The sequence below is a fragment of the Bos grunniens genome, chromosome 13, assembly GCF_055505025.1.
Source record: "Bos grunniens cultivar Pamir isolate PY7600 chromosome 13, Bosgru_T2T1.0, whole genome shotgun sequence".
NCBI classification, from domain to species: Eukaryota; Metazoa; Chordata; class Mammalia; order Artiodactyla; family Bovidae; genus Bos; species Bos grunniens.
In genome coordinates, this window is record NC_141177.1 from 37220922 (window position 1) to 37245127 (window position 24206).

The 24206-nt window shown below is 44.5% G+C and overlaps 3 protein-coding genes across 22 annotated transcripts in view; 1 reads left to right on the plus strand and 2 right to left on the minus strand.

Moving 5' to 3' along the window:
* Positions 1-1160: 1160 nt before the first annotated feature.
* On the minus strand, positions 1161-5184 carry IDI1 (isopentenyl-diphosphate delta isomerase 1). The gene is made up of 5 exons (XM_086333596.1): positions 4775-5184; positions 4361-4533; positions 4128-4220; positions 3551-3681; positions 1161-2598 (listed from the first exon to the last, which is right to left on the minus strand). Exons 1-5 carry the CDS (start codon positions 4921-4923, stop codon positions 2281-2283), a joined length of 864 nt encoding a protein of 287 aa, XP_086189722.1. The 5' UTR covers positions 4924-5184; the 3' UTR covers positions 1161-2280.
* A 2359-nt stretch (positions 5185-7543) lies between these two features.
* Positions 7544-9143, minus strand: LOC147360757 (uncharacterized). 2 transcript variants are annotated; one of them, XM_086333595.1, is made up of 2 exons: positions 8102-9143; positions 7544-7785 (listed from the first exon to the last, which is right to left on the minus strand). In XM_086333595.1, exons 1-2 carry the CDS (start codon positions 9100-9102, stop codon positions 7662-7664), a joined length of 1125 nt encoding a protein of 374 aa, XP_086189721.1. In that variant the 5' UTR covers positions 9103-9143; the 3' UTR covers positions 7544-7661. The 2 variants fall into 2 exon arrangements, with proteins under 2 accessions (XP_086189721.1, XP_086189720.1); XM_086333594.1 differs by having other exon boundaries at positions 7876-9134.
* Positions 7914-24206, plus strand: part of WDR37 (WD repeat domain 37) — a 34731-nt gene continuing 18438 nt past the window's right edge. For 14 of the 19 annotated variants that reach the window (XR_015139405.1, XR_015139407.1, XR_015139409.1 and 11 more), the window contains exons 1-5: positions 8420-8602; positions 18367-18544; positions 21603-21699; positions 22651-22746; positions 23012-23076. Coding sequence is in view for 12 of the 19 variants with exons in the window: in XM_086333580.1 (XP_086189706.1) it covers positions 18407-18544; positions 21603-21699; positions 22651-22746; positions 23012-23076 (396 nt within the window). In the remaining 7 variants the exon portion in view is untranslated. Of the gene's footprint in view, positions 8094-8419; positions 8603-18366; positions 18545-21602; positions 21700-22650; positions 22747-23011; positions 23077-24206 lie in introns of those variants that run through there. The other 5 variants (XR_015139411.1, XM_086333581.1, XM_086333590.1 and 2 more) reach the window with 1 other exon arrangement.

Consider the following 24206-nt stretch of genomic DNA (forward strand, 5'->3'; position numbering starts at 1 on the left):
CACCATCCCAGCAATCTTGAATCCAGCTTGTGCTTCTTCCAGCCATGTTTCTCAAGATGTACTCTGCATATAAGTTAAATAAGCAGGGTGACAATATACAGCCATGACATACTCCTTTACCTATTTGCAACCAGTCTGTTGTTCCATGTCCCAAATGTTGCTTCCTGACCTACATACAGATTTCTCGAGGCAGGTCAGGCGGTCTGATATTCCCATCTCAGAATTTTCCTCTGGCAGAAACTCTGCTGACTCTTTGGGACTCAAGGAGTTTAAAGGCTGGCCTCTTCCCGTGGCGGGGAGGCCTTGGTGGTAAACCAGTTTGGGTCAGTTTTAGCCCCTGTAGCTCAGCATCAGCCTGTCTTCCCACTCCCAACCCCAAGTTGGTCACTGTGCCAGTGTTTCTGGAGCTGCCTGTTGGCATCAGATTGAGCCCTTAAAGGGCCTTGTCCTCCAAATACTGGGATTTTTGATTGGCAGTTGCTGCTTCTGATGGATACCTGTAAACAGATGGATACCTGCCAGAGGAATTTGAAGGGCCAGTGCTTATTTCTTTTTCCCCTGCATTTTTTCCTTTTTTACCCTTTTGAGAGCTAGAGATTTAAGAATTATGACTTCAAAAAGCAATGCCCGCTCAGGAATTTAGTAAGTCAACATGTTGATAAAAAAGAAACACACTTGGAAAAAGAACTGAGACCTGAAGACCTCAGAAGGCACAGATACCCACAACTAAAAATTCCCGTACAAAAATAGTGTGGAAAATGTGGTCCATTAAAGGAAAAAAACTAGGAAACCATCCTTCAGGAAGACCAGATGGCAGACTTACTAGACAAAGACTATAAAACAGCTGCTTTAAAGCTGTTGAAGAAGATACAGGAAGATGGAGACAGAAAAAACAATGCATGAACAAAATAGGAATATCAATAAAGTTTAATAGATGGTACCTTGTTCTGTACCTGTTGTCAGTGCTTTGTCCAGAATCTAAATATAAGACACCACTGCCCACACAGCAAGCAGTAGCCATTGTAGTTACCAAGTTTTTTGTAAGCTAAAGAACTAGAAATAATATAAACGCATTGTGAATGCATTTACCATGCTTAAGCTACCATAGGACTTTTCACCTATTACTGTATTGAAGTTGTAACAAATAAACAGTATCAAAATGTGGTAATTTATCTTTATTTTTATTGTTAGGTAAAGTTAATATTTGCCACAGTTTTGCCTGAAATTAATAGCATTCAAGGATAATAAAGCAGTCTTAAGGTTTCAAATGTGAAAAATCCATGGCAAGAGTTTAAAAAAGTTCTATTAGTCAAGGTACAGTTCAAATAATCATACATATTCCATAACCCAAATCTATTTAACATGAATATTAACCTGTTTTTGTTAATTTTCCTACGACATGGCCTGACTGCAGACAAGTCCTCCAGAAGACATTTAGCATATGGTGTCACTGGGGCTGCCATGGGGGGAGGGGTGCCAAAGGCGTTTTTTGGGTAGAACCTAAGGATGCTGCCATACAAGGCAAAGGATGAACCTTCAAAAAGAATTATCCAGCCTAAACTGCAGTGCCAGTTAGAAGAGCCTGTTGTTGAGTATGACTCAACTGACCCAAGTTCCATTTTACAAATAGTCTGTGTTCCTAGTAATTCTGAAAACCAGACTTTACTAATTGGCATGGACTATTTAAATAACTTCACCTAGCCAATGTCCCTACCAAAATCAATGTTAGACTTTTAAGTATCAAAAATACTTCCAGAATGATTAAACCACAAAATTAACTTTCAATGACAAAAATCATGTCATTTAATTCCTTGAACTGCTCTACTATATTTTATCTAACATGGGAAGTTAAACTGCAATGTTTTGAAGTAGATAAGCAAATAGCTTCCATTGCACATTTTTCTGGACCATGATAAAAGTTAAAAGATATGTCAAGCACCTGGAAGATAGTAAAGTGTATACAAGTCTTCTGAAAATGTTTATCACAATATATAAAAAATGAACACCACGTGTTTGTTTAAATGTGTCATAACCATCTGTTTAGACAGGTTAAGTTTATTTTGCTCTTTGTATAATCTCTCAAATTTTTTTTTATAAATTGCACATATATATGGGGTGTATGACATAAAATCAAGAATTCTTTTCTATACAAATTCTGGTTGTAAAGTATCAGTATTTCCAAGGATAGTTCCAGTGGGGAACCAGATTTTTTTAAAGTTCATTTTAAGTTTACTAACTATAGAAATTCTTCAGTACTTTAGTAACCATTCATCTCCACTTTTACATCCTGTGTATTTTCTCATGGTCAACAAACAGATTCAAACGATTTAAGTTATCCCACCACTTAAAGAGAAAAGTATCTGCAATAATTTGAAACCATGGGGTTATCTTAATTTCACCATGGGCCGCCTTTCCTAGAAGTTCTTCTAATTCTTCCTTTGTTACGTAGCAATAGCTTTTAATCTCATTGGGGTCTGGATTCAAGGTCACATTCTTCTTTACCAACAAAATGTAGTCAATTTCATGTTCTCCCCAGATACTATCAGATTGAGCCTTGTAGTGAATTCGTGTTAGATAATTAATTTCCTCTGGAGGAACCTAGGGTAAAAAAAAAAGAAAAACCTCCAAAACATCAACAAAAAAATAATCTAAATCAACCTACTACATTTCAGTAATACCTTGAACACAGAACTAGTTTTAGAATGATAATTTTTGAAACATCAATTTCCTATTACTACACGGAATACATAAAGTATATATACTGTGAAAGTGAAAGTCTCTCAGTCCTGTCCAACTCTTTGCGACCCCATGGACTACTATATAATCCACTGAATTCTCCAGATCAGAATACTGGAGTGGTTAGCTGTTCCCTTCTCCAAGGGATCTTCTCAACCCAGAGATTGAACCCAGGTCTCCCTCATTGCAAGCAGATTCTTTAAGAGCTGAGCGACCAGGGAAGCCCAAGAATACTGGAGTGTGTAGCCTATCCCTTCTCCAGGGGATCTTCCCAACCCAGGAAAACATGTATACTTGAAATAGTATTAAATAGTTTCAAGTCTGAAATTTTCCCCAAAGGACCAAAAATAGAAGATTTATTGAAAAATGTGTATTAAAGAAAATAGGAGAGTCACGCAAACTAGAAGTGTGACATTCCCCCTCGCATCTTAATTTATAGCAGGAAAAAAAATTCCCATTTTAACTAGATAAGAGAGATACTTTTATTTATTCAGGTCTTATTGAAAGGGGACAATTCCAGGAACAAGAGGATAATTTCAATTCACCCAATCCGGTCTGTAGTTTACAAGAAAATATTCATCTTTGGTCAATTATAAAACAGTCAACTTTACATACCGGTTAATAGATCAACCCATTGTGGTAGAGTTAAATATCTACAAGTATTATGAAGTCAAAATTTAACTTATTTAATGGGCTTTTTTGGGGCCTGAAAATAACCAAGTGATACAAAGCAGAGAGCTACACTTGAATTTAAAGTTTTACTAAAATTGTTTTAATGTATTCTAAATACATTTCAGCTGGTATGGTGGGTTACCTCTTCCATGGGAATTCCGAGTTCGGCCTTTAACCGCCTCTGTGCTGCTCTTCTTACTCCAATAGCATCATTTTCTTCCAGCTCACTTGGGTTGCTTAATGGGTGACTACAGCAAGTATTAGTAAAACACCCTGGAACATGTTAATGTTTATAAATATACAGAGATAAACTTTTTCTGAAAAATAGGAAGATTAAGAAAACTAAGTTTAAAAAGTAACAAAAATAAAATGATTCTGGAGAATTTAAAATCTGTTATAACGGGCTACCAGCGACCATTTTGTGAAAGACACAGGCAGATGTACATTTTTATGAATGCTTTCTTAACCCAAACGGTTAAACGGTCTTGTGTATAAGACACAAATGATCACAGACACATCTATACATACCCAGCAGCTCTTATCCTTTACTGCTGCTTTATTAGGTTGCATCCACCGTACAAGCTTCTCGTGTGAAGAAAATAAAACTCAGCAACTGACTAGAATTTTCTGATCTCGGCTACCAGAGATAGCCGAGACACGTGACAAATCAAATCAAAGCACGTACAGCTGCCAACAACACACAAAGGGTGAGCACTTGCCTGGGAAGGTAATCTTAGCGTCAGACCTCTGCTGCAGCAGCAGCTTGTTCTCGGTGTTGAACAAGAAGACACTGAAAGCTCGGTGCAACAGCCCTGACGGCGAGAGAGATGCGATGACCTGAGTCTCTGTCTCTGGCTCGCAAGGGCTCGGGCGGCCGGAGGGGGCGACGTGGTATTCCCGCCCTCCCTGCGCCCGAGGACCCCGGCCCGCCGCCCGCCGCCCTCGCGGGCACCTCTCTCGATGTTCTCGTTCAGGTGGCAGTTCTTCTTGGTCTCTGCCCCGATCCTCCGGTCGTTCTCGTCGACGAGGATGCACATCTCCGCCATGAGCTGCACCTGCCGCTCGTCCAGGTCGTCCGTGCTCACCTCCGGCATCGCCGCCCAGCCTCCGCGCCGCCCCGGGAACCTGGGGGCGTGGGTCCCAAAGTCGGAGGACGCCCCCACTGCCTCCCCAGCGCCGGGCCCCGGGCCGCACTTACAGCCACCCGCGCTACCCACGTGCCGGGGACCCCGGGCCTCCGGCTACTTCCCCACACGGTTGGGTTAGACTACGGGATGCGATCCGGAAGCGCTCGGCCCGCCCCTCAGCGCGCAGAGCCCGGACCCCCGCCCGCCTCCCGACACCTCACAGACGCTCTCCTCCGTACCTGAGACACGAGCCGTCCACTGTAGGCTGCACCGCCGGGGGAGTATCCTTCAGACTCCGCCCCAAGGCACGGGCCCCGCCTCCGATCCGAGCCCCGCCCCCCGAGGCCGCGCGGCCAATTGCCCGCGCCGGGGCCAGGGCGCGCCACATTGCCGCCGGCCAATGGTGCGCCGGCCCGCGACCTACGTCACGGTCGCGCGGTGGTGCCACTCCAGATCTCCAGGCGTCTCCTCCCACGGCTCTGGGGTGCGGAACCTTCCCCAGGCCGCCGCGCGGGTGCTCTCGGTGCCTTCAGTACACAGCTGAGGTGACGCTCCTCGATGGCGGAACGGCCTGACGGAGGGCACTCGCTGACTAGGGTCCGAGTGAACGTCCGCTTACGTCTTGCCCTCGGCCCTGGCCGCTCTAGCCAATCGACGCGCCCGAGGCTTTGTGCTCGCGGCGCGTTGACGTCAGGCGTCTCCGCGCGCTCGGGGTCTGAGGCGCGGGGAGGCGCTTGTGTGAAGCGGTTCTGTGAGCTAAACAGACCTGTTGGTGAGCGTGAGCTGTCCCCGCCGGGTAGTGTGGCGACTTCAAAGTAACTAGACAGGTTTGTCACTATTTGTGAAGGAAAGGAGTTAGAAAACGACCTCTGCCAGTCGGGAGTTGCTGGCAAACCACCAGAAGGCGCGCACGCGAGAGAGACATGGCACAGATTCCCTGTCACAGGTCTCAGCAGGAACCAGCACCGACTGGCACCTTGATCCTGGACCTCAAGCCTCCAGACCCGAGACAATACATTTCTGTTGTTTAAGCCTGATTTGTGGCATTTTGTTACAGCAACCCTATCAAAGGAAAGCACTGTGGAAAACGTGGGCTTTGATGTGGACCTGGATTTTAATCCAATCTTTGCTCCATTGCATACTAGCTTTTTGAGTTTTGACAGCTAATTATAATATCCTCACGCTTAATTGGACTTCCCAGGTGGCGCTAGTGGTAAAGAACTCACCTGCCAATGCAGGTGATGTGAGACACAGGTTCAATCCCTGGGTTGAGAGGATCGCCTGGAGGGAGGCCCTGGCAACCTTCTCCAGTATTTTTGCCTGGAAAATCCCGTGGACAGAGGAGCCTGGCAGGCTACAGTCCATGGGGTCGCACAGAGTTGGACACAACTGAAGCGACTTAGCATGCTCGCATGTTTTAAGTTCAATTCAGAATAATTTGTACTTCAGTCGATTTATGTTAGTTTCTGGTGTACAGCAAAATGATAGTTTACACATTATTCTTTAACAGTATAGGTTATTACAAGATGTTGAATAAAGTTAGTTCCCTGTGGTACACAGTAAATCCTTGGATTCTGTTTATATATAGTAGTGTATATGTTAATCCCAATATAATTTTTCCATCCCACCTTTCCTCTTTGGTAGGCCTAAGTTTGTTTTTTGTATGAGTCTATTTCTGTTCTGTAAATTAAAGTTCATTTGTATCATACTGTAGATAGTTGGATGGCATTGCTGACTCCATGGACATGAGGATGGACATGAGTTTGAGCAACCTCAGGGAGTTGGTGATGAACAGGGAAGCCTGGCATGTTGCAGTCCATGGGGTCACAGAGTAGGACACAGTGACTGAACTGAACTTAGATCCCACCTACAAATATGTGTTTCGCTGACTTTCTTCGCACTGCGACAATCTCTAGGTTCATTCATGTTGCAAAAACTGTTAGTCGCTCAGTTGTGCCTGACTCTCTGCCACCCCATGGACTGCAGCCCACCAGGCTCCTCTGTCCATGAGATTTTCCAGGCAAGGATACTGGAGTGGGTTGCCATTTCCTTCTCCAGGGGATCTTCCCAACCCAGGGATCGAACCCAGGTCTCCTGCACTGCAGGCAAATTCTTTACTGACTGAGCTACAAGGGAAGCCTATTCATGTTGCAAAAGGTTTTTTTTTAATGAGTAGTATGCCATTGTGCACACGCACGCATGAGTGTATACACACATCTTTATCAATTGTGTGTGTGTATGTATACACACCACGTCTCTTACCCATTCCATTTGTTGATGGACATTCAGATTGCTTAATGTCTTGGCTATTGTGAATAGTGCTGCTGTGAACATTTGGGGGTACATGTATCTTTTGAAATTAAGAGCTTTGCCCAGGTATATGGTCAGTTGTGGGATTGCTGGATCATATGGTAGTTGTATTTTTAGTTTTTCAGGGAACCTCCACACTATTCTCCATAGTGGCTGTAGGTTCCTTCTTCTCCACACCCTCTCCAGCATTTACTATTAGTGGACTTTTTGATGATGGCCATTTGGACCAGTGTGAGGTGGTACCTCATTGCAGTTTTGATCAGCACTTTATTAGGTTGGCTTGACAATCAGACAAGTTAACAAATATGTTATGTGCCTGGCACACAGTGAGCCCTCAAAGTGTTGATTCCTTTCCCCTCTTATTTTTGTGACAGTTCTTTACAGTCATGGTTGACTTTTACAGAATTCTAAATATAGCAGAGAAAAGATTACCTCAATTATAACAACATCCTAAGTTTCACCCAAACTGTTGATGATGTGCTGCAAAATAAAACTACATGTTAGCACCTGAATCAATTGGGAGCTGATACTGTGGTTCACTCGGCATTCTACCTGCTCCCTCGCCCTGCAGAATGCCTTGTGCATATTACGTCCCTAACAAAATTGCTAGTTGAATAGTAGCTACAACCACCAAACTTGAAACCCTAAGTTCACCTTATATAATTGATTCTAGCAATAAACTTTTATTATACTGAATATTGAAGTAACCTCGGGTTTTATTGCACAAACTTTGTGGCTATTCGAATCCCCAAATACGTCGAGTTTGTTTCTTGTGAAACAATCGTACTAATGCTTCTCCAATTCGAATGATGAGCTTTAATCTGTATTAAAAAAAAAAATGCTCCCACGCGTCTGATTTCGTCTTTGCTTTAGGACTTTAAACGCCCAGCTGGTTGTTCCTAGAGCAGAGGCTGCCTGCGCACGCTGTAATTTTTCCAACCTGTACAAGGACAAGAAGGCCATCAGGTCCCACCTTTCGCGGCGAGACGCTGCCTTTGTTTCGTCTCCGCAGCCAATGGCGAACACACACTTCAGATCGGAGGCTGCAGGGGGTGAGTCACCCTCCGCAGATCCGCCGGGATCCAAGCGCAGCCGTCTCGCCCGCGCCGCCCCGGGAAGCGACGCCCGGGAAGCGGTTCCTGGGACACGAGGCGGTTCCGACTGGGGCCGGCGGCTCCAGAGACCCGACCCGGGTCCAGATGGACGCCGACCTGCGCCCGCCCGGGACGCCCTTGGGCCCCCGCCGCCGTGAGTACCCGCAGGTTCTCAGCGCCCCCGCGCCACGAGCGCCCGCCGCCCTTCGGTCCTCTGCGAGGACTTCAGATGGGCGCCGACACCGCAGGGCGAGGGTCGGGTGGTCCCGGGGCCCAGCTGTGTATTTGCCGCCGCCGCGACCCACTTGAAGGCCGCGGCGACCCACTAGAGGATCCCCGCCCCCGCGAGCAGCGGGTGGGACTTCCTGCGATGGACTGGACTTCCGGCGGTGCCAGCCGCGGGGCGAAGGCGGGACTTCCCGTCGGGCCTGCGCGTGGAGGATGGCGGGAGGGATTTCCGGCGTGGGGCGGAGGCGGGGCGGGGACTTCCGGCGCCGGAAGTGTGGGGCGTTGGGCTGCCGGGTCTTGGGGCCGCGTCTAGGCGGGACTCGGGGTCCTGTGCGTCCGCGTCCGTCCCGTGCCCCGCGTGGCTGGGAAGACACGGGCGGCAGCTCACTGCCGGGGTGGCACTGCGCAGCGGTGGGCTCGGAGGCGGCGTGACAGGTGAGTGCTGGCCCGCCATCTTCAGCCCGGGACCGCAGCCGCAGGCTGTGCGGCGGCGGCCTTCGCTGGGCCGGGTTGTCCTGGGGGGCCCCGCGCACCCGGACTTGGGCCCTGATTCCGTGCCTCTCTCCGACCCCAAGCCCGGCTGGGTCTGGACGGAGTTGGAACGCGCGCCCCTCGCCCAGAGCGGCTGGGGAGGCGGGTCCTTCGCCGCCTCCGGGAACCTCCCACCCCCGAGCGTGTCGGAGCCCGGGGTCCCCAGTACCATTGGGGGTGTGGAACCGCGCAAGGGGCGCCGCGACCTTGGGCTGGAGCGGCGGGCCGTGTCCAGCCTCGCGTCCTTCCGGGTGCTCGCACGGAAGCCCCGGCGCGTTTCCTTCCTCCCCAGGACCGGGCAGCTGCGCGCACCTGCTGTGCCTTGGTTGCGAGCTGATGCCGTCAGCCCCTTCCCCCGGGAGTACCGACGGCGCTCTGAGTTTCCAAGTGCTGCTTCTTCTCATACGACGACTAGACAGTTAAGAAGTTCATCCTTGATGCGAGCTCATTCTTTTAATAGAGGTCTTTAAGTAGCGTTGGTGGTTTTCCGGTTAGAAATGCCCCCAGTCCAGCATCAGGTCCAGAATTGGTGAGCGTGCCTTCGACTGGGTGGACGAACCTTTAGCCAGTTTACCGAGGCTGGACTGCGGAGCTGCCTTTGGTTGATGTCACTCAGCAGCTGAGTTTGTCGTTTGTCTTCCGGAATTGAGTAAGGGTACTTTTACAGTGAAGGGCTATGAAAAACTCTATCGGCTTTTCAGCTACGTTTTGTATTATTAAATGCCACATGTAGAGTATAGCTTTTAACCTTTTTTTTTTTTTTTTGCATGTTATTAACGTTCATGACATTTACTATTTAGTCAGTATTTTTCTTTGGCCAAAACTGTTTAAAAACGCCACTGAGTTTGAAATTGTGAGTATTGTTTTGTTTGTAGGGTATAGTAGGCATGTGGCATGCAAGGGCAAACCAGTTGCGCAGAAGGAGAGTTCATATTAAATTGATGTACTTGACCAATAGGATAGGGAGGTTGGATTCTTGGAGGGAACTATTTATACTTTTTTGGATGTGTTTAAAAAAACCGTAGGACCTTTTATTCATTAAACCTTCTGTTTAATGTGGTCATGTGCCCTGTCATGAAGCTTTTCTGGTGGCTCAGATGGTAAAGAACCCACCTGCCAATGCAGGAGACACAGGTTTGATCCCTGGGTCAGGAAGATTCCCTGGAGAAGGAAATGGGAACCCACTCCAGTATTCTTGCCTGGGAAATCCCATGGACAGAGGAGCCTGGCGGACTACAGTCGTTGGGTCGCAGAGTCGGATACGACTTAGTGACTAAACAAGAGCTAAAACCTCTTTGAAGGACCAAAGCCTCTTTCATATTTGTAATTATTTGAAATGTGTGTATTTGTGTAGAAATTGATGAGTGGGAAAAGATGACCAGTACGTTGACTATTTGGTGAGGTGACCAACAAAAGCAGGCAAAGCCCAGAGTAGTACCAGGTGGTTCATGGGGTTGAGGAAGGGGTTCAAGGCTCAGGGACAGGCCGGGGTGAGAATCTTACAAGTTAGTAGTGAAGAAGACTGCTTATTTCTACTGAAGATTCAGACGCTGAACAAGCTGGTTATGTGATCCTTAAGGGAGACTATCATTGAGGTGGAAGGAAGGTTAATACTGCAATTTTCACACTTTGTGTAAGCAATTTGTAGAACCTTCGGAATGCATTAACTTCCCAGTTTACGTTTACCAGAGTATTTCTACTGATGACATTCTTAAGAAAGGAAAGAGAAGCTTTCTGCTATTTTACTTGCTTGATTGAAATATTTACAGATTGTCACGTTTTTTCTTGAGCTTTGTGAAACAGGGTTTTGATATGTTTGTTCCTTTAAAAAACATAACATGAACTGTGAGGTGGCTGGGATAAATTTCTGTGTTGAAAATCTTAATAACTGAGATGCTTTATGAAGTTAGTTATTTAACGTGTACTTGCTGAAAAGAGAATTATATATACCTTCCTATTTTTTTTTAGCCTGGGAGTTGTTTTTTATTGAGTAAAACATACAGTAAATTCATACAGTGTGCTAGTTGTAAATGTGCAGCTCTGTGGATTTTTACCTATATATACATCTTTGTATAAGCATAAACCAGGTCAAGATAGGGAACATTTGCAGCACCCCAGAAGGCTCATTTTTGCCTCTTCCACCTGGGACCTTTAGTTTTTAAAGTGAAGAATATAATTTCTGGTTAAGATTCCTTTAAGTCACTTTGATTTCTTGGACAACTTTTGTATACGGCAGTTAAATAGTTTCTAAATGCTTCTATTAAAAAGTTATTGAAATACTCTTCAGTGGGATCATATGAGTTGCTTAAAGAATTTATGTTCAAATACTTTAAATTAAATATCAGTATCTTTTTTGTGTGTGTGTAAAATTCTGCCAACCACAGATTCTGCCATTGTTTTTCTTTATACTTTTGTCTCAACTGTCTCTAATTTCTATAGCTCAAATTTTTCAGATCTAAATTTCATGAAAAAGATTTGTTCCGTCATTTTCCATCAAAAATAATTTTTTGTGAGAGACAGTTTTATTCTGTGTTGCCTATAATAGTGTAATAGTGAAGTTGCTCAGTCGTGTCTGACTCTTTGTGACCCCATGGACTGTAGCCTATCAGGCTCCTCCGTCCATGGGATTTTCCAGGCAAGAGTGCTGGAGTGGGTTGCCATTTCCTTCTCCAGGGGATCTTCCGGACCCAGGGATCGAACCCAGGTCTTCCGCATTGCAGGCAGACGCTTTACCGTCTGAGCCACCTATATCTACCAGTAATACACTTTTCCCCCCTCTTATGCAGAAGAGCAGTTAAAAATGGTAAGGTATTGGACTTAGAGGCATGATGGGGTCAAAGAACCCGTCTTTACTTCAGTGTAGACTTCTCCCAGTTTTATACACGTTCTGTAGTTCTCTCTTCATCTCTAAACCTGTACACCCTGCCTCCTTGTATTTTGACATTCAAAGGCATTGCAAAAACAATACATTCAGTATTAGGTCCTGATTTCTCCATATCTGCTCTCTCATCTTGGTAATCTGACCTCTGTTTCACCTACCCGCTGCCTCAGAGAGGGGCTGTCCTTGTTACCTCTCTCTTCTTCCCCCTGCCCACCCCAATCCATTCATCCTCCTCTAATCTTAACTGTTATAATCTATTACCTCGACTGTTTCAGTAACTGCCTAATTGGCTTCTCATTCATGGTCGTCTTACTTTTTAGTGTATTTTTCACATAGCAGCCAGTCTACTGTTGCTTATTTGCGTAAAAAGTTTTAAGTGACTTTCCTTTTATTTTAGGATAAACTGTAAACAAAAGATTAGATTCTAAGCCTGTCACTCCACTTACCTTGCACTGTTCTGTCCATTGTTTGCTGTATTACAGATGTAGTATTTGTTTTTTAATATCTGGGCATTTTCCCATGCTATTCCTGTCCTTGAAATATCTCCTCCCTTTTCTGTTTTCCATGTGGTTAACTCTTAGGAATTCTTCAGTCTCAATTTGGATGCTGGCCTCTCAGAATGATCTTTGTAACTATTTAGCTAATAGCTGGTCTCATAATATTTGCACATGTCTTTTGTAGCACTCGTCACAATTTATAACTTCTGTAATAAGTTATGAGATTGTGTGTATAATATCTGTCTTCCAACTCAAATCTTAAGCATTCTGAGAAGGTAGGAACCAAGTCTGTTTTGTTCACTACCGCATTTCCAATGCTCAGCCCATCCAGATGAGAGGAATACTGGTGAGTGACTTAATGAAGTAGTGCTATTATTATCCCTGCTTTAAAGATACAGAGTTAAGCCTTCAAAAGGTGGTTAAGTAACCTGACCAGGGTTACACAGTCTGTCAGTGGTAGATGTAGTGCTCATCCACCCATCAGATATTTGAGGATGTGTTTATGTCAGGCCTAACAAATACGGTACAAATACAGTAGTGGCCCCAGTTTACTGTGTCCCAGTCCTCACTGTGTTGATTGTGTAGTGGGGGAAACACATATTTAGTGAGTAAATCATAAATAGGATGTAAATACAAGCATGGTGAGAGTTAAGCAGTGCTGTGGCTAGTGGTCTTCAAGGGAGGCTGTTATGGGAAGTGACATTCAAGCTGAAGCTTCATGATGGAAGAGAGCCAGCCCTTTGAGGAGTTGGTGGGGATTTAGGTTTGTATGACTCTCAAACTCATGTGAGTGAAATAAGGTGTGATGGATAACACAGATTCTTATTGTCCTGTTGGTAGGTGAAGCCTCTGCCCTCTGCTTGAATGGGGGTTGGCCTTGTGGCTGGCTTTGACAGATAGAGTATACAAAAAAGCAAGGAAAATGGAAGATATATATATATTTTAATGAGAATTTTTGAGATAAAAAGTTATCTTATTAAGTGTCCTTTTTAAAAAACATTTGAGAGTTAAATTTTGTCTGTATCAGTTCAGTTCAGTTCAGTCGCTCAGTCGCGTCCGACTCTGCGACCTCATGAATTGCAGCACGCCAGGCCTCCCTGTCCATCACCATCTCCCGGAGTTCACTCAAACTCACGTCCATCGAGTCAGTGATGCCATCCAGCCATCTCATCCTCTGTCGTCCCCTTCTCCCCCTGCCCCCAATCCCTCCCAGCATCAGAGTCTTTTCCAATGAGTCAGCTCTTCGCATGAGGTGGCCAAAGTACTGGAGTTTCAGCTTTAGCATCACTCCTTCCAAAGAACACCCAGGACTGATCTCTGCAAAAAGTGATAATTTTAATAAATTAGTGAATTTCAAATTTTAAAACCTAAACACAAAGAACTAATTGACTGTCTTGAATGTACTTACTTTTTTGTTATTTTTTGTACAAGGCCTACACATGTTCAACTGGGGAGTCAAAAGATCTCTGGCTTTACAGTAGATGTATACTTTTCCTGTTGCTCCCACTAAGTACAGCTAAAAACAGTGGACATTAAATACAAAACAAATAAACAAACAAAAAAACAAACATGAGACTGAAAAGTGGAGAGAAGAAAGAAAACTGTAGGGGTATGGGGACCTGAGAACTGACTCAGGGCTAAGTTCCCTGGGTTTTCCTTTTGCCCCATACATCCTAGTCTTGGGCCTTGAGCAGCCACAACCCAGCAATGCCAAAGGGCTCAGCAAGCCCCGAGAAAGCTGGCCTTTGACCAGAAGACCAGGAAAGGGACAGCCTGCCAGACAGGACATGCTTAGAAAACATTGTGGCCCCACCTCACGCTGAGCGTCCCAGCTTGGGTAGGGAATCTAGTCTCTGACCCCTGACAAGCCTTGTGGGGACCACACTGTGCCGGGTGGGATCAGAGAGGCCTGGTGAGAAGCTGGGTTCTCATCTCTGTTGTGCGGTAACAAAGAACACACTCTTCTTTCCCGTTGGAATTGCCTCAGAAGAAACCTAGCAAAAGTTCAGGAATTTTACCGCCACCTGTGGTGATGAAGCTTGGAACCGCACAGTGACAAGGCGCCCTAGGCTCAGCTCAGCAGTGTGAATAGAGTCCAAGAGAGCTTCACCCAGCATCTGCAGGGGGACTTCCTCCTGGGTCAGAGGAGGCGGAATGGGGCGCACTTGCTTCCATCCCCACTTTCTATATCCATCTGGCAGAAACAAGGCCATACCCTTGTTTGCTGGCTGGGTCAGTATCAGAAGAGGCCTGCTGGAAGACTTAGATCAGGTCTCATGTCTGATAACAACACCCAGCATCCTGAGGCTTCTCACACCGAGGGGGAAGATGTCAACTTGAATCAGAAAAGGTAGCTAACAGCCACACAGGACCAATGCAGATATTAGAATTGTTTGACAAGATTTTAAAACAGTCGTGATAAAATTTTCAGTGAGGAGATAATAACACTTGAAGCAAATGAAAAATAGAAAATCTCAGGAAGAAAATATGGCATGTAAAGAAGAAACAAATGGAAATTTTAGAACTGGGGAGTACAATAGTGAGCTTGTGGAATCCATGAACTTGATGATAAAACAATGAAAATTACCCAGTCTGAACATTAGAGAGAAAATAGACTGGAAAAAAGTAAACTGAACCCCTGGGACCTGTGCCATTACCAAGAGACCTGTCCTTATCAGGAAGAGAGGAGAGAGACAGTGGGGCTGAAAATATGTTTGAAGAAACACTGGCTAGGTATTTCCCAAGTTTGGCAAGCCATAAACCTATATATTCAAAACATATGGTGAAACCCAGGCAAGATAAATTCAAAGAAATCTGCTAAGCTGCCTCATAGTCAGACTTCTGAAACTAAAGATGAAAAAGCAATGGGAGAGAGAAATGTCCCTTTGTCTGTAGTTGATTTCTCATCACAGACTGCAGAGGCCAGAAGGAAGTAGTATGTTTTTCAAGTGCTGAAGGAAAAGAACCATCAGATCAGAATTCTCTATCAAGTGAAAACATCATTCACATGATTTGTTACCAGCAGAGCTACCCTGAAATAATAGAGGAAGTTCAACAGAAAGGAAATGCTGTAGGAACACCAGGAAGGAAGAAGAAACAATGGAGAGAGTAAATGAATTGGTAAATTCAATAGACATTCCTTCTCTGACTTAGGTTTGAAAGTTGAAGCACAGCTGTCTGATGTGGTTCTCAGTGTGTTTGGAGGAAACACTTGAGACGATCATGTTGTCATTGGGGAGGGCAGAGGGGTGTGGAGGAAGTAAAGCTTCAACACTCACCAGGAACTGGTAGAACGTTGGTGGTCAGCAGATTGATAAGCTGTGAAAAGATAATGAAAACTTAGCAGCCACTAAGAAAAGTTATACAAAAGAAACTCCAAAACAAGAGAAATCAGAAAGAAATTCCAAAAAATGTTAAAGTAACCTACAAGAAGGCAGAAAAAAGAAACAAAATGAGAAAACAAACAATGAATTATGCACCATGCCCAAGTAGGATTTACTCCATGGATGCAAGTTTAGGTCAGTATTGAAAATCAGCAGTGTAATTGACCTGTTAGGGGCTTAGAAGAAAGCCATGTGCTCATATTAAGTGACTCCCAAAAAAACATGACACAGTTGACACTCCCTCGTAAAACTCTCAGAACGTGAACAGTTGAGGGGGACTTTCAACTTGATAAAATGATGTGTTTACCCAAAACCTACAGCTAATATACTTAATGGTGAAAACTGAGTATTTTTCAAGATTTCAAGTATTTCAAGATCCAAATAAAGAAAGGATGTTTGCTGTTACTTCTAATTCAACATAGCATTGGAATTTCTAGCCAAGTCAGTAAGATAAGAAAAGGAAATAAAGGCATGCAGATTAGAAAGGAAGAAGTAAGCTGTCCTTTTTTACATGACACAGTAGTCCACATAGGAGATGCTAAATAATCTACAGAAAAATCTTGAACTGGTAAATGAGTTCAACAAGAGCATAGGATACAAGCTTATTACACACAAATCAGTTGTATTTTTGTATACCAGCAATTTAAAATTGCACAAAAATATAATCTTCAGGGTTATTTGTATATATAGAACTTTTATGCGAAAACTACAAGCTGAGGAAGGAAATCAAAGATGATCTGAAACAGATCCTCTGTGTCCATAGATTGGAAGTCTCTACATAATAGACAAGCTAGTTCTGTCCAGATTAGTCAACAGATTAAACGCAGTTCTTATCAAAGTTCCGTCAGGAGTTTTGCAGATACGGATGAGATTATTCTAAATTTCTGTGGAAAGGCAAAGGAAGTGGGATGGCTAAAACATTGTGAAAAAGATGTGGTAGAAATCACAAGATGTATGATTTCAAGATAACACAGAACAGTGGAACAAAATAGAGAACCAAGAAATAATCCCATAGAAATATAGCCAATTGATTTTTGAGCAAGATGCCAAACTTGCTCAATTTGGTGTAGGATAGATTGTCTTTAGCATATGGTGCTAGAATAACAGGATACCACCAGAAAAAAAAAAACCCCGAAAACCTTGATCTAAACTTCACACTTTATTAAAAAAACAGTCCCAGAATAGCTTGTAAATTTAAATGTAACTGATAAAGCTAAAATTTTAAGAAGAAAACATAAAAATTTGGGAATTTAGGATTGGTGGAAAGTTCTTAGACATGACTCTAAAAGTATGAGTCTTAAAAATAATGGATGAGTTAGGACTTGATCAAAATTTAGAAGTTTTGGCAGAGTGGACCGTGTGTGAATTATATCTCAAACATTTTTAAAAACTTGTTAGTTTTTTCCTGTAAACATACAGGAGTCAGAAGAAGTAGAAACTTCAGTTCAGTTCAGTCACTCAGTTGTGTATGACTTTTTGCGACCCCACGAACCGCAGCACGCCAGGCCTCCCTGTCCATCACCAACTCCTGGAGTTTACCCAAACTCATGTCTGTTGAGTCGGTGATGCTGTCCGACCATCTCATCCTCTGTCATCCCCTTCTCCTCCTGCCCTCAATCTTTCCCAGCATCAGGGTCTTTTTTAAGCGAGTCAGCTCTTCTCATCAGGTGGCCAAAGTATTGGAGTTTCAGCAAAAACCTATGTTATTGTCATAGTAGCTTTATTTGTAATAGTAAGAAACTGGAAAGGGCCAGAATTGTTTGCAGTAGGTGCATGGTTAAGACAGCTGTGCTGCATCCACAGGGGAGCAGCGCCAGCAGTCCACAGGAGGTGGCTGTGGTCCATTGGCGGGGGCGGGCTGAGAGCCCTAAGCTCAGGATCCCCAGAGGACATGCACTCTGCCACAGCAGAGTGGGGAGTGGAGGGCTGTGGGCTGGCTCCAGAGAAGGTGGGACACTGAGAGCCATTTTACAGTGAGGACCTACAGATACTGTCGGTTGTTGAAGAAGGAAGAAATATAAGTATATGGTTAAAATTACTTGCATTCACAAAGGTATTCTGGGAGAAGGAGGGAGCAGTGAGAGCAGAAAATGAGGAAGTGATATCCAAAATATCAATTTGCAGTTGAAGAAGGAGTGTGTCCTGTGTAAATATACTGCTTAGAGTCATATTAACTAAGTAATGTGATTGTATTGTGAAGAGTTGTTCATGGTAGCAGGAAATGAATAATGCCCAAAATGGGGAAAGGAAAATGTGTTACGTGGATATTGGAATGCCATGCAGGATTTTGTGTGCTGTATGACGGTATGACGGCGGTGCTCACCGTAGGTGAGCCCCACGAGCGTGGCCGGTTCCCAGTGAGCGGTGTTGTGAGTGAGAAGGAAACTGGAGCCTACAAATGCTGACAGACCTCATTTGGGTTTTTACTTGACTCAGATGAGAGTATTTTAAACATGGGTTAAATAAAGCATTAAAATGTTATTTGTCCTTACCTTTTTAATGTGCTTGCTAGAAAATCTGCAGTCGCTTTTGGGGCTTGCATCGGATTTCTCTAGGAGGGCATAGCTCTGGAATCTGTAGCTGGAAAATGCAGTTAGAATTGGTTCCCCAGGGGAGTCGGGGAGTCTGCAGAGAGTGGGCTAAGGGAGAGTTCTCTATTTTAAACCCTTCTCTGCTGTTGATTTTTTAAAAGGGTGTTCATGAAATTTGATAAAAAAGTTACCTGTTTAACAAAGGCTGTGGTCTCTACCTTAAAACATGTGAATGTATTACGTTCTAATTTACATAGTAAATGTTAACATAATAAGGAAATTGGCAGTGGGCAGTTTCATCCCTATCCCCTGTTTTTCCTTCATTTCAGTTTGCCATATCAGAAATACCGTACTTGTTTTTCCTGTTCCTGTTTAGCTTCTTGCAGGAGTGACCAGGACCTCATCTTCCAGAAGTAATGCCCACAGAAAGCGGGAGTTGTTCAGCTGCTCGCCAAGCAAAACAGAAGCGCAAATCTCATAGCCTTTCCATACGGAGAACTAACAGCTCAGAGCAGGAGAGGACGGGCCTGCCCAGAGACATGTTAGAGGGACAGGTGAGTGTCTGGTGAAGATGTGAATCGTGTTGGCAGTGTTCAAAAAATAGCCCAGTGTATACAGATCTCCAAAGTGGAGGGAAAGTGTGGGTTACCAAAACAAGCAGGCCCCCCATAGACCAGTGAAAATGACAGTCAAATGCAACAGCCTAAAGAGGCAGAATTCAATTTCTAGGTTAGTGTTACATATTGTAATAAATGTGGGTGTGATAGTCGGCTAGTTTTTATTCTTTGCACAGGCAGATTGACAGAGTACTTTTAGGCTTCTGTCTCACAGCCTCAAGAGGAGAGCAGAATCAGGTATAATGATCTTTGTTCTCTGAGGAGTTCTTGGAATCTGATCTTTCACTAACTTTTCTTGGCTTTATCCTGTGTCTGCTGTGTGAGTATATCTGCTGCTTATTACATTGTATGTCTTTCTGATAATTCGATGCCCCCTTTATTAAGTGATCTAATATTTTATTGACAAAGATAAGTTTGCTTCTTTTTCTAGTTCTTCTGTAATGAGTAAAACGTTAGGTTTTTAAAAGAACATTGTTTCTTAAGTCTAAATAAAAGCATATGTTATAGTAAAATAAATTGTAGATATATCTGCTATATGTTTATATAGGCGTAAGTATATGTGTGTGAATGTGCGCTCAAGTCATGTCCTACTCTGCGACCCCACGGACTGTAGCCCGCCAGGCTCCTCTGTCCTTGGGATTTCCCAGGCAAGAATATTGGAGTGGGTTCCCATTTCCTTCTCCAGGGAATCTTCCTGACCCAGGGATCGAACCCGTGTCTCTTGAGTTTCCTACTTTGGCAGGTGTAATCTTTACACGGTAGTAAAAGTATGAATACTGGGAATTCCCTGGTGGTCCAGTGGTTAGGACTCCCAAGTTTCCACCACAGGGGGCATGGGTTCAATCCCTGGTCAGGGAACCAAGATGACCTGCCCAACCCCCCCCCCCCCCCCCCGCCCCATATCTATCTATCTATGTAGATATAGATAATCATTCCTTTGCAGTTAGAACTGATTCATCCACCACAATGTTACAGGGAAATATGGTGTAAATCTGAGAAATTGGCTCATTTGCTGTTGACCTAAGAAGCTGGGACGTGGAGCATGTGCTGGCAGGATGCAGCTATGTGTGCTCAGAAAGTGGTGCTGTTGCTGGTGGGTGGGAAATGTTCACTTAGGGTCCTCTTATGTACTGACTGGGTGAATAATGAATTGGTTACATTTTAACTTCATTTGGAAATAAAATTGTAGATTGAAGGGGCCTCCAGAATGGCTTTGCCTGTTCTTGTGAGCTCGGATGGCCACAGCCAAGTGCCACAGATGGGAGATTAAATGGCAGACGCTTTTTTCTCTCCATCCTGGAGGTGGGCAGCTGGAGGTCAGGTGTGGGCAGGGTGGTCCTCCTGAGGCTTCCTTCCTGGATATGGACCCAATCTGTGTCCTCACACGTTCCTCCTCATCACTGGTGTCTGTGTCCTCGTCTCTTCTGACAAGGAATGCTTGAACCAGAGCTGTGCACTGAAACTTCTGTGGTGGAAGGTTCTAGATCTGTGCTACCTGTATGGGCGCCCAGAGCCACGTGTGACTGGTGGGACAGAGGAATTTAAAAATCGTGACTGACCTAGTTTTAAGGTTAGTCACATGTGACCGTCAGCTCCCCCACTGGCCAGTGCAGGTTGTCTAAGGGACTTTTAAACTGTTAGTCATCTCAGTTTTCAGCAGTGACCCTTTGTTGCTGCCCCTGATGGCATCTTTGGGGGTAACTCTGTGTGAGGGGCCTGTGTTCTCAGGGCTTCCGCGCCATCCCCATTGTGATGTAGAGCCAGCTGCCTCTCGGGTACCCCTTTGTGAGGGTCATTCAGAACCCTGCAGGTGGGTCGGTTCCTGTGGGCAGACGGGCAGCTCCCTGGGCTGGTGGGGGCACTTGGCCCGGTCCTGCGGCAGCAACAGCGGTTATGGCGTTGGATGTGGGCACCTGGCATGGTATGTGTGGCAGGCCTCAGGCTCCGAGTGGAGCCACAGGCGATACTCTGGACGGGATTACAGGCTTAACTGTCGGGCAGCCTTTATGGGAATTGGATTCTTGAATCAGAAGCAAGGAGGCAGCGGTGCTAGTTGTGGAGTGGGAAACCCATGTCTGCACTGGAAGCACTGACCCAGGCCAGGAAAGGGGCCTGCCTCTTCCATGCCAGCCGTGAAAATGCAGACTCTTCTAGAAGTTTCACTGAGTCGTAGCTTCATAGTGAAGCCCCTGCAGAGGCCTGGGACCTTCCACGCTGGTGTTTTCATTCAGCTGATTCGCCTTTCACTCTTACAGCTGAATTCACTTTTCTTCCTTGGAGCAATCTTTAAGTGCTGAGTAGAGCTATAGGAATGGAGAAGGCAGTGGCACCCCACTCCAGTACTCTTGCCTGGAAAATCCCATGGATGGAGGAGCCTAGTAGGCTGCAGTCCATGGGGTCGCTAAGAGTTGGACACGACTGAGTTACTTCACTTTCACTTTTCACTTTCATGCACTGGAGAAGGAAATGGCAACCCACTCCAGTGTTCTTGCCTGGAGAATCCCAGGGACGGGGGAGCCTGGTCGGCTGCCGCCTATGGGGTTGCACAGAGTCGGACACAACTGAAGTGACTTAGCGGCAGCAGAGTTACAGGAAGTGTCCAGTTTACTCTGCTTGGAGCACAGTGGATGTGAGGATTGTGAGGTACCACTTACTAAGATTGACTTGTGATGCCACATGCTGGAGCATCAGGGCTGTTCTTAGCTTCATCTCCCACAAACTCGGAGATTTTAAATAGGCTTGTTTCCTTCCTTGTAAAGGGAGTTACGTGTTTGAAGACCTGCTTGGCCTCAAAACCTGTGCCATCCTGGGAAACCATTTACACAATTTGGTTTTAGTTTCAGCTGTAGGAATTTGAAACTTGAAGTTCTTTTGAGTGTTTACATAGAAGAAATAAAATATGTAATTCCGTTTGGAAAAAGTGTACTAGTGCTCGGTGTCAGAGCTCCTCATTCACTTACTCGTTCACTTTCAGCACAACCTTTTTTCTCTGCAGGATTCTAAGCTGCCTTCCTCGGTTCGCAGTACTCTTCTGGAACTGTTTGGTCAAATAGAAAGAGAATTTGAAAACCTTTATATTGAAAACTTAGAATGTGAGTATTTCTCTTATTTGAAATACTTTTATAACCTGTCACTTCTCCATATGGATATTTGAGAGTTTCATCTCTGGGTCACATTCACCTTTGTACCCCTTTTCTTTTCTGCTTTGACGTGTTTGGGGGGGCTTATGATGGCACTTGTTTACTATCTTCCAGCTCCGCACACTCAGGGCAGGGTCTGGGGGCAGGGGGTTGGGGGCGTCTGTCTCCTGCTGGAGTGGGTTGTGACCGCAGGTCCCTGCAGAGTGAGGACAGAGGCCCCATCTTGCGTTCCCGCACCCTGCGTCTGCTTCTCTTCTTCCCCATCTCCTGCCTTCCTCTTCCTTCTTCACGTCCACTGTGATTCAGTACTTTTCTCTTCACTTTTTTTCTGTTTTTGGTCGCACCGTGTGACTTGCATGACTAGTTCACCGACCAGGGAATGAACCCAGGCCCTTGGCAATGAAAGCCCAGAGTCCTAACCACTGGACCGCCAGGGAACTCCTCACTGTTAATTTTTTTCTTTTTTTCCCTTCAACTTTTAGTCTTTGAGATGTGTAGCCTTCACTTGACGCTCTGGTGCCAGACAACAGTAACGATAGTCAGGTTTTGTTATTGTACATTTCCCCTAATGATTTCAGGCGAGACTGTAAGTATTCTATTGAGTTTCAGACAGGACCAGAACAGTGTTTTTAAGTGCACAGAATAAAGTACAAAGGACACGAACTCTGTTGAAATCCAGGAGCCCCGTTTGGGGGTCAGTAGCACAGTGTCTTTCTGGGGTGGCGTGAGTGGTGGACTTTGTGTTTTTGGAATGTCTTTGAGTTTTTTGGAACTCTGTGGCCATCCTCTTGTTTACTGGTATATCATTCACATGCTTGTTTAGACAATTCTAACATGCAACATTTTTATGTACTCAGTTTTGGAACTGGTGAATATACCTGAAAAGCACATTTTACTTTTCAGTGCGTAGAGAAGTCGAGACTCTTAATGAGCGCTTAGCAGCTGAAGGACAAGCGATCGATGGAGCAGAACTGAGTAAGGGCCAACTCAAGACGAAAGGTGAGGCTGGCTTCCTGCAGGCGACTGCAGGGAGAAAGTCTGACTCCAGTGCAGACTCGCTTCCTCTGCATGGTCAGCAAGCTTGAGTAGCATCCCTTGGATCCGGGTGTGGAAGGACGAGGAGGCTCCAGGAAGCCCATGTTTCTGCTGGTGTGGGCACACCCCGGGCTTGCATTGTCCTCCGTGTCCTTGAGCCATCTCCCCGTCCCAGCTCTGACATTCTTGCTTGTGTGATTTCTTGACGGTTGGTTCTGTGTCTCTGCAGCCAGTCACAGCACCAGCCAGCTTTCTCAGAAACTGAAGACCACCTACAAGGCCTCCACCAGCAAGGTATGTGTGGCTCTCGGGCCTTCATGAGCGTGTGGGTCTGCACGTAGTGCGATGGGAAGAGAGGAACCTAATATTTAAGACAAGTATTGTCGATGTTAAGTGGCTCCAGGGCAGAGGCACCTGGATGCTACCTATGCTGCTTACTGTGGCTGACACAGCATGTGTTAGTAGGTGTGGTCTTTTTTGTGGGAAAGTACATTTTTTATTGTTAATGTGGCTTGATGAGGAGATTCTGAATTCAGAGAAGCTAACAAATGGGTATAAAGCAATGGAACTTACATTGTGAGTTGTAGTTACGTTTTAGTTCATCTCTTCTTTAGTTTGCAAAGTATGATAAAAAAGTGAAGGTCCAAAGGCACAATAGAGACATTTGTCATATTTTGCTGTTTTACAAATCATCATTTAAAATGGCAAGGATTTAATTATTTGGGAATTAGTTTATCTCTGGCGGAATACTACTATGAAGTAATATTTTGAGGTGATTTGTGTGCATCTCTGCTTTGGGGTATTTGGAATAAACAAAATAAATTACCTGCCTTAAACGAGTGTATAGTACTTTTGCTTAATATTAGGAGGAAGTTGAAATTTGTGGTGAGTCTGCTATGAAGGCATAAATAGTTTTTTGTTAGCTTTTTATTTTTCCCTTAAGTAACTTAAGCTTGTATCCACAGTGAGATGAACTGCAATTCAAGGAGCAGCTTCAGTCTTAGGCTGTTTCTGCTTATTTGAAAGTCTTTGGTAACTTTTTGTTTTTTAAAAAACATGAATATTGCTGACATTTTCTTGTGTTTCCTTTGATAACTCTAGGATGTAAGTGGCTTACTAAAATTTTTTTGTTCTGTTATATCTAGCTTACATTTAGTAGTTTTGAATTTTTAAATAAACATTAAAGTACTTTTTTAAAATGTCAAGTGACATTACGTTCTTATTTAACTTCTTATGTTGTTTTGAATTATATTGTTTATTCCAGTTTATATATACAGTGTATGGTCTTAGAATTCCACAATTTTCTGATCATTTCTGAAGTAGAGGAAGAAAGGATTATATAGAGTCAACCTCTTACCATGAGTAGTAAAATTTAAGATTTGAACAAAGATAAGGATGTGTACAATAATTGCTTTTAAAAAATG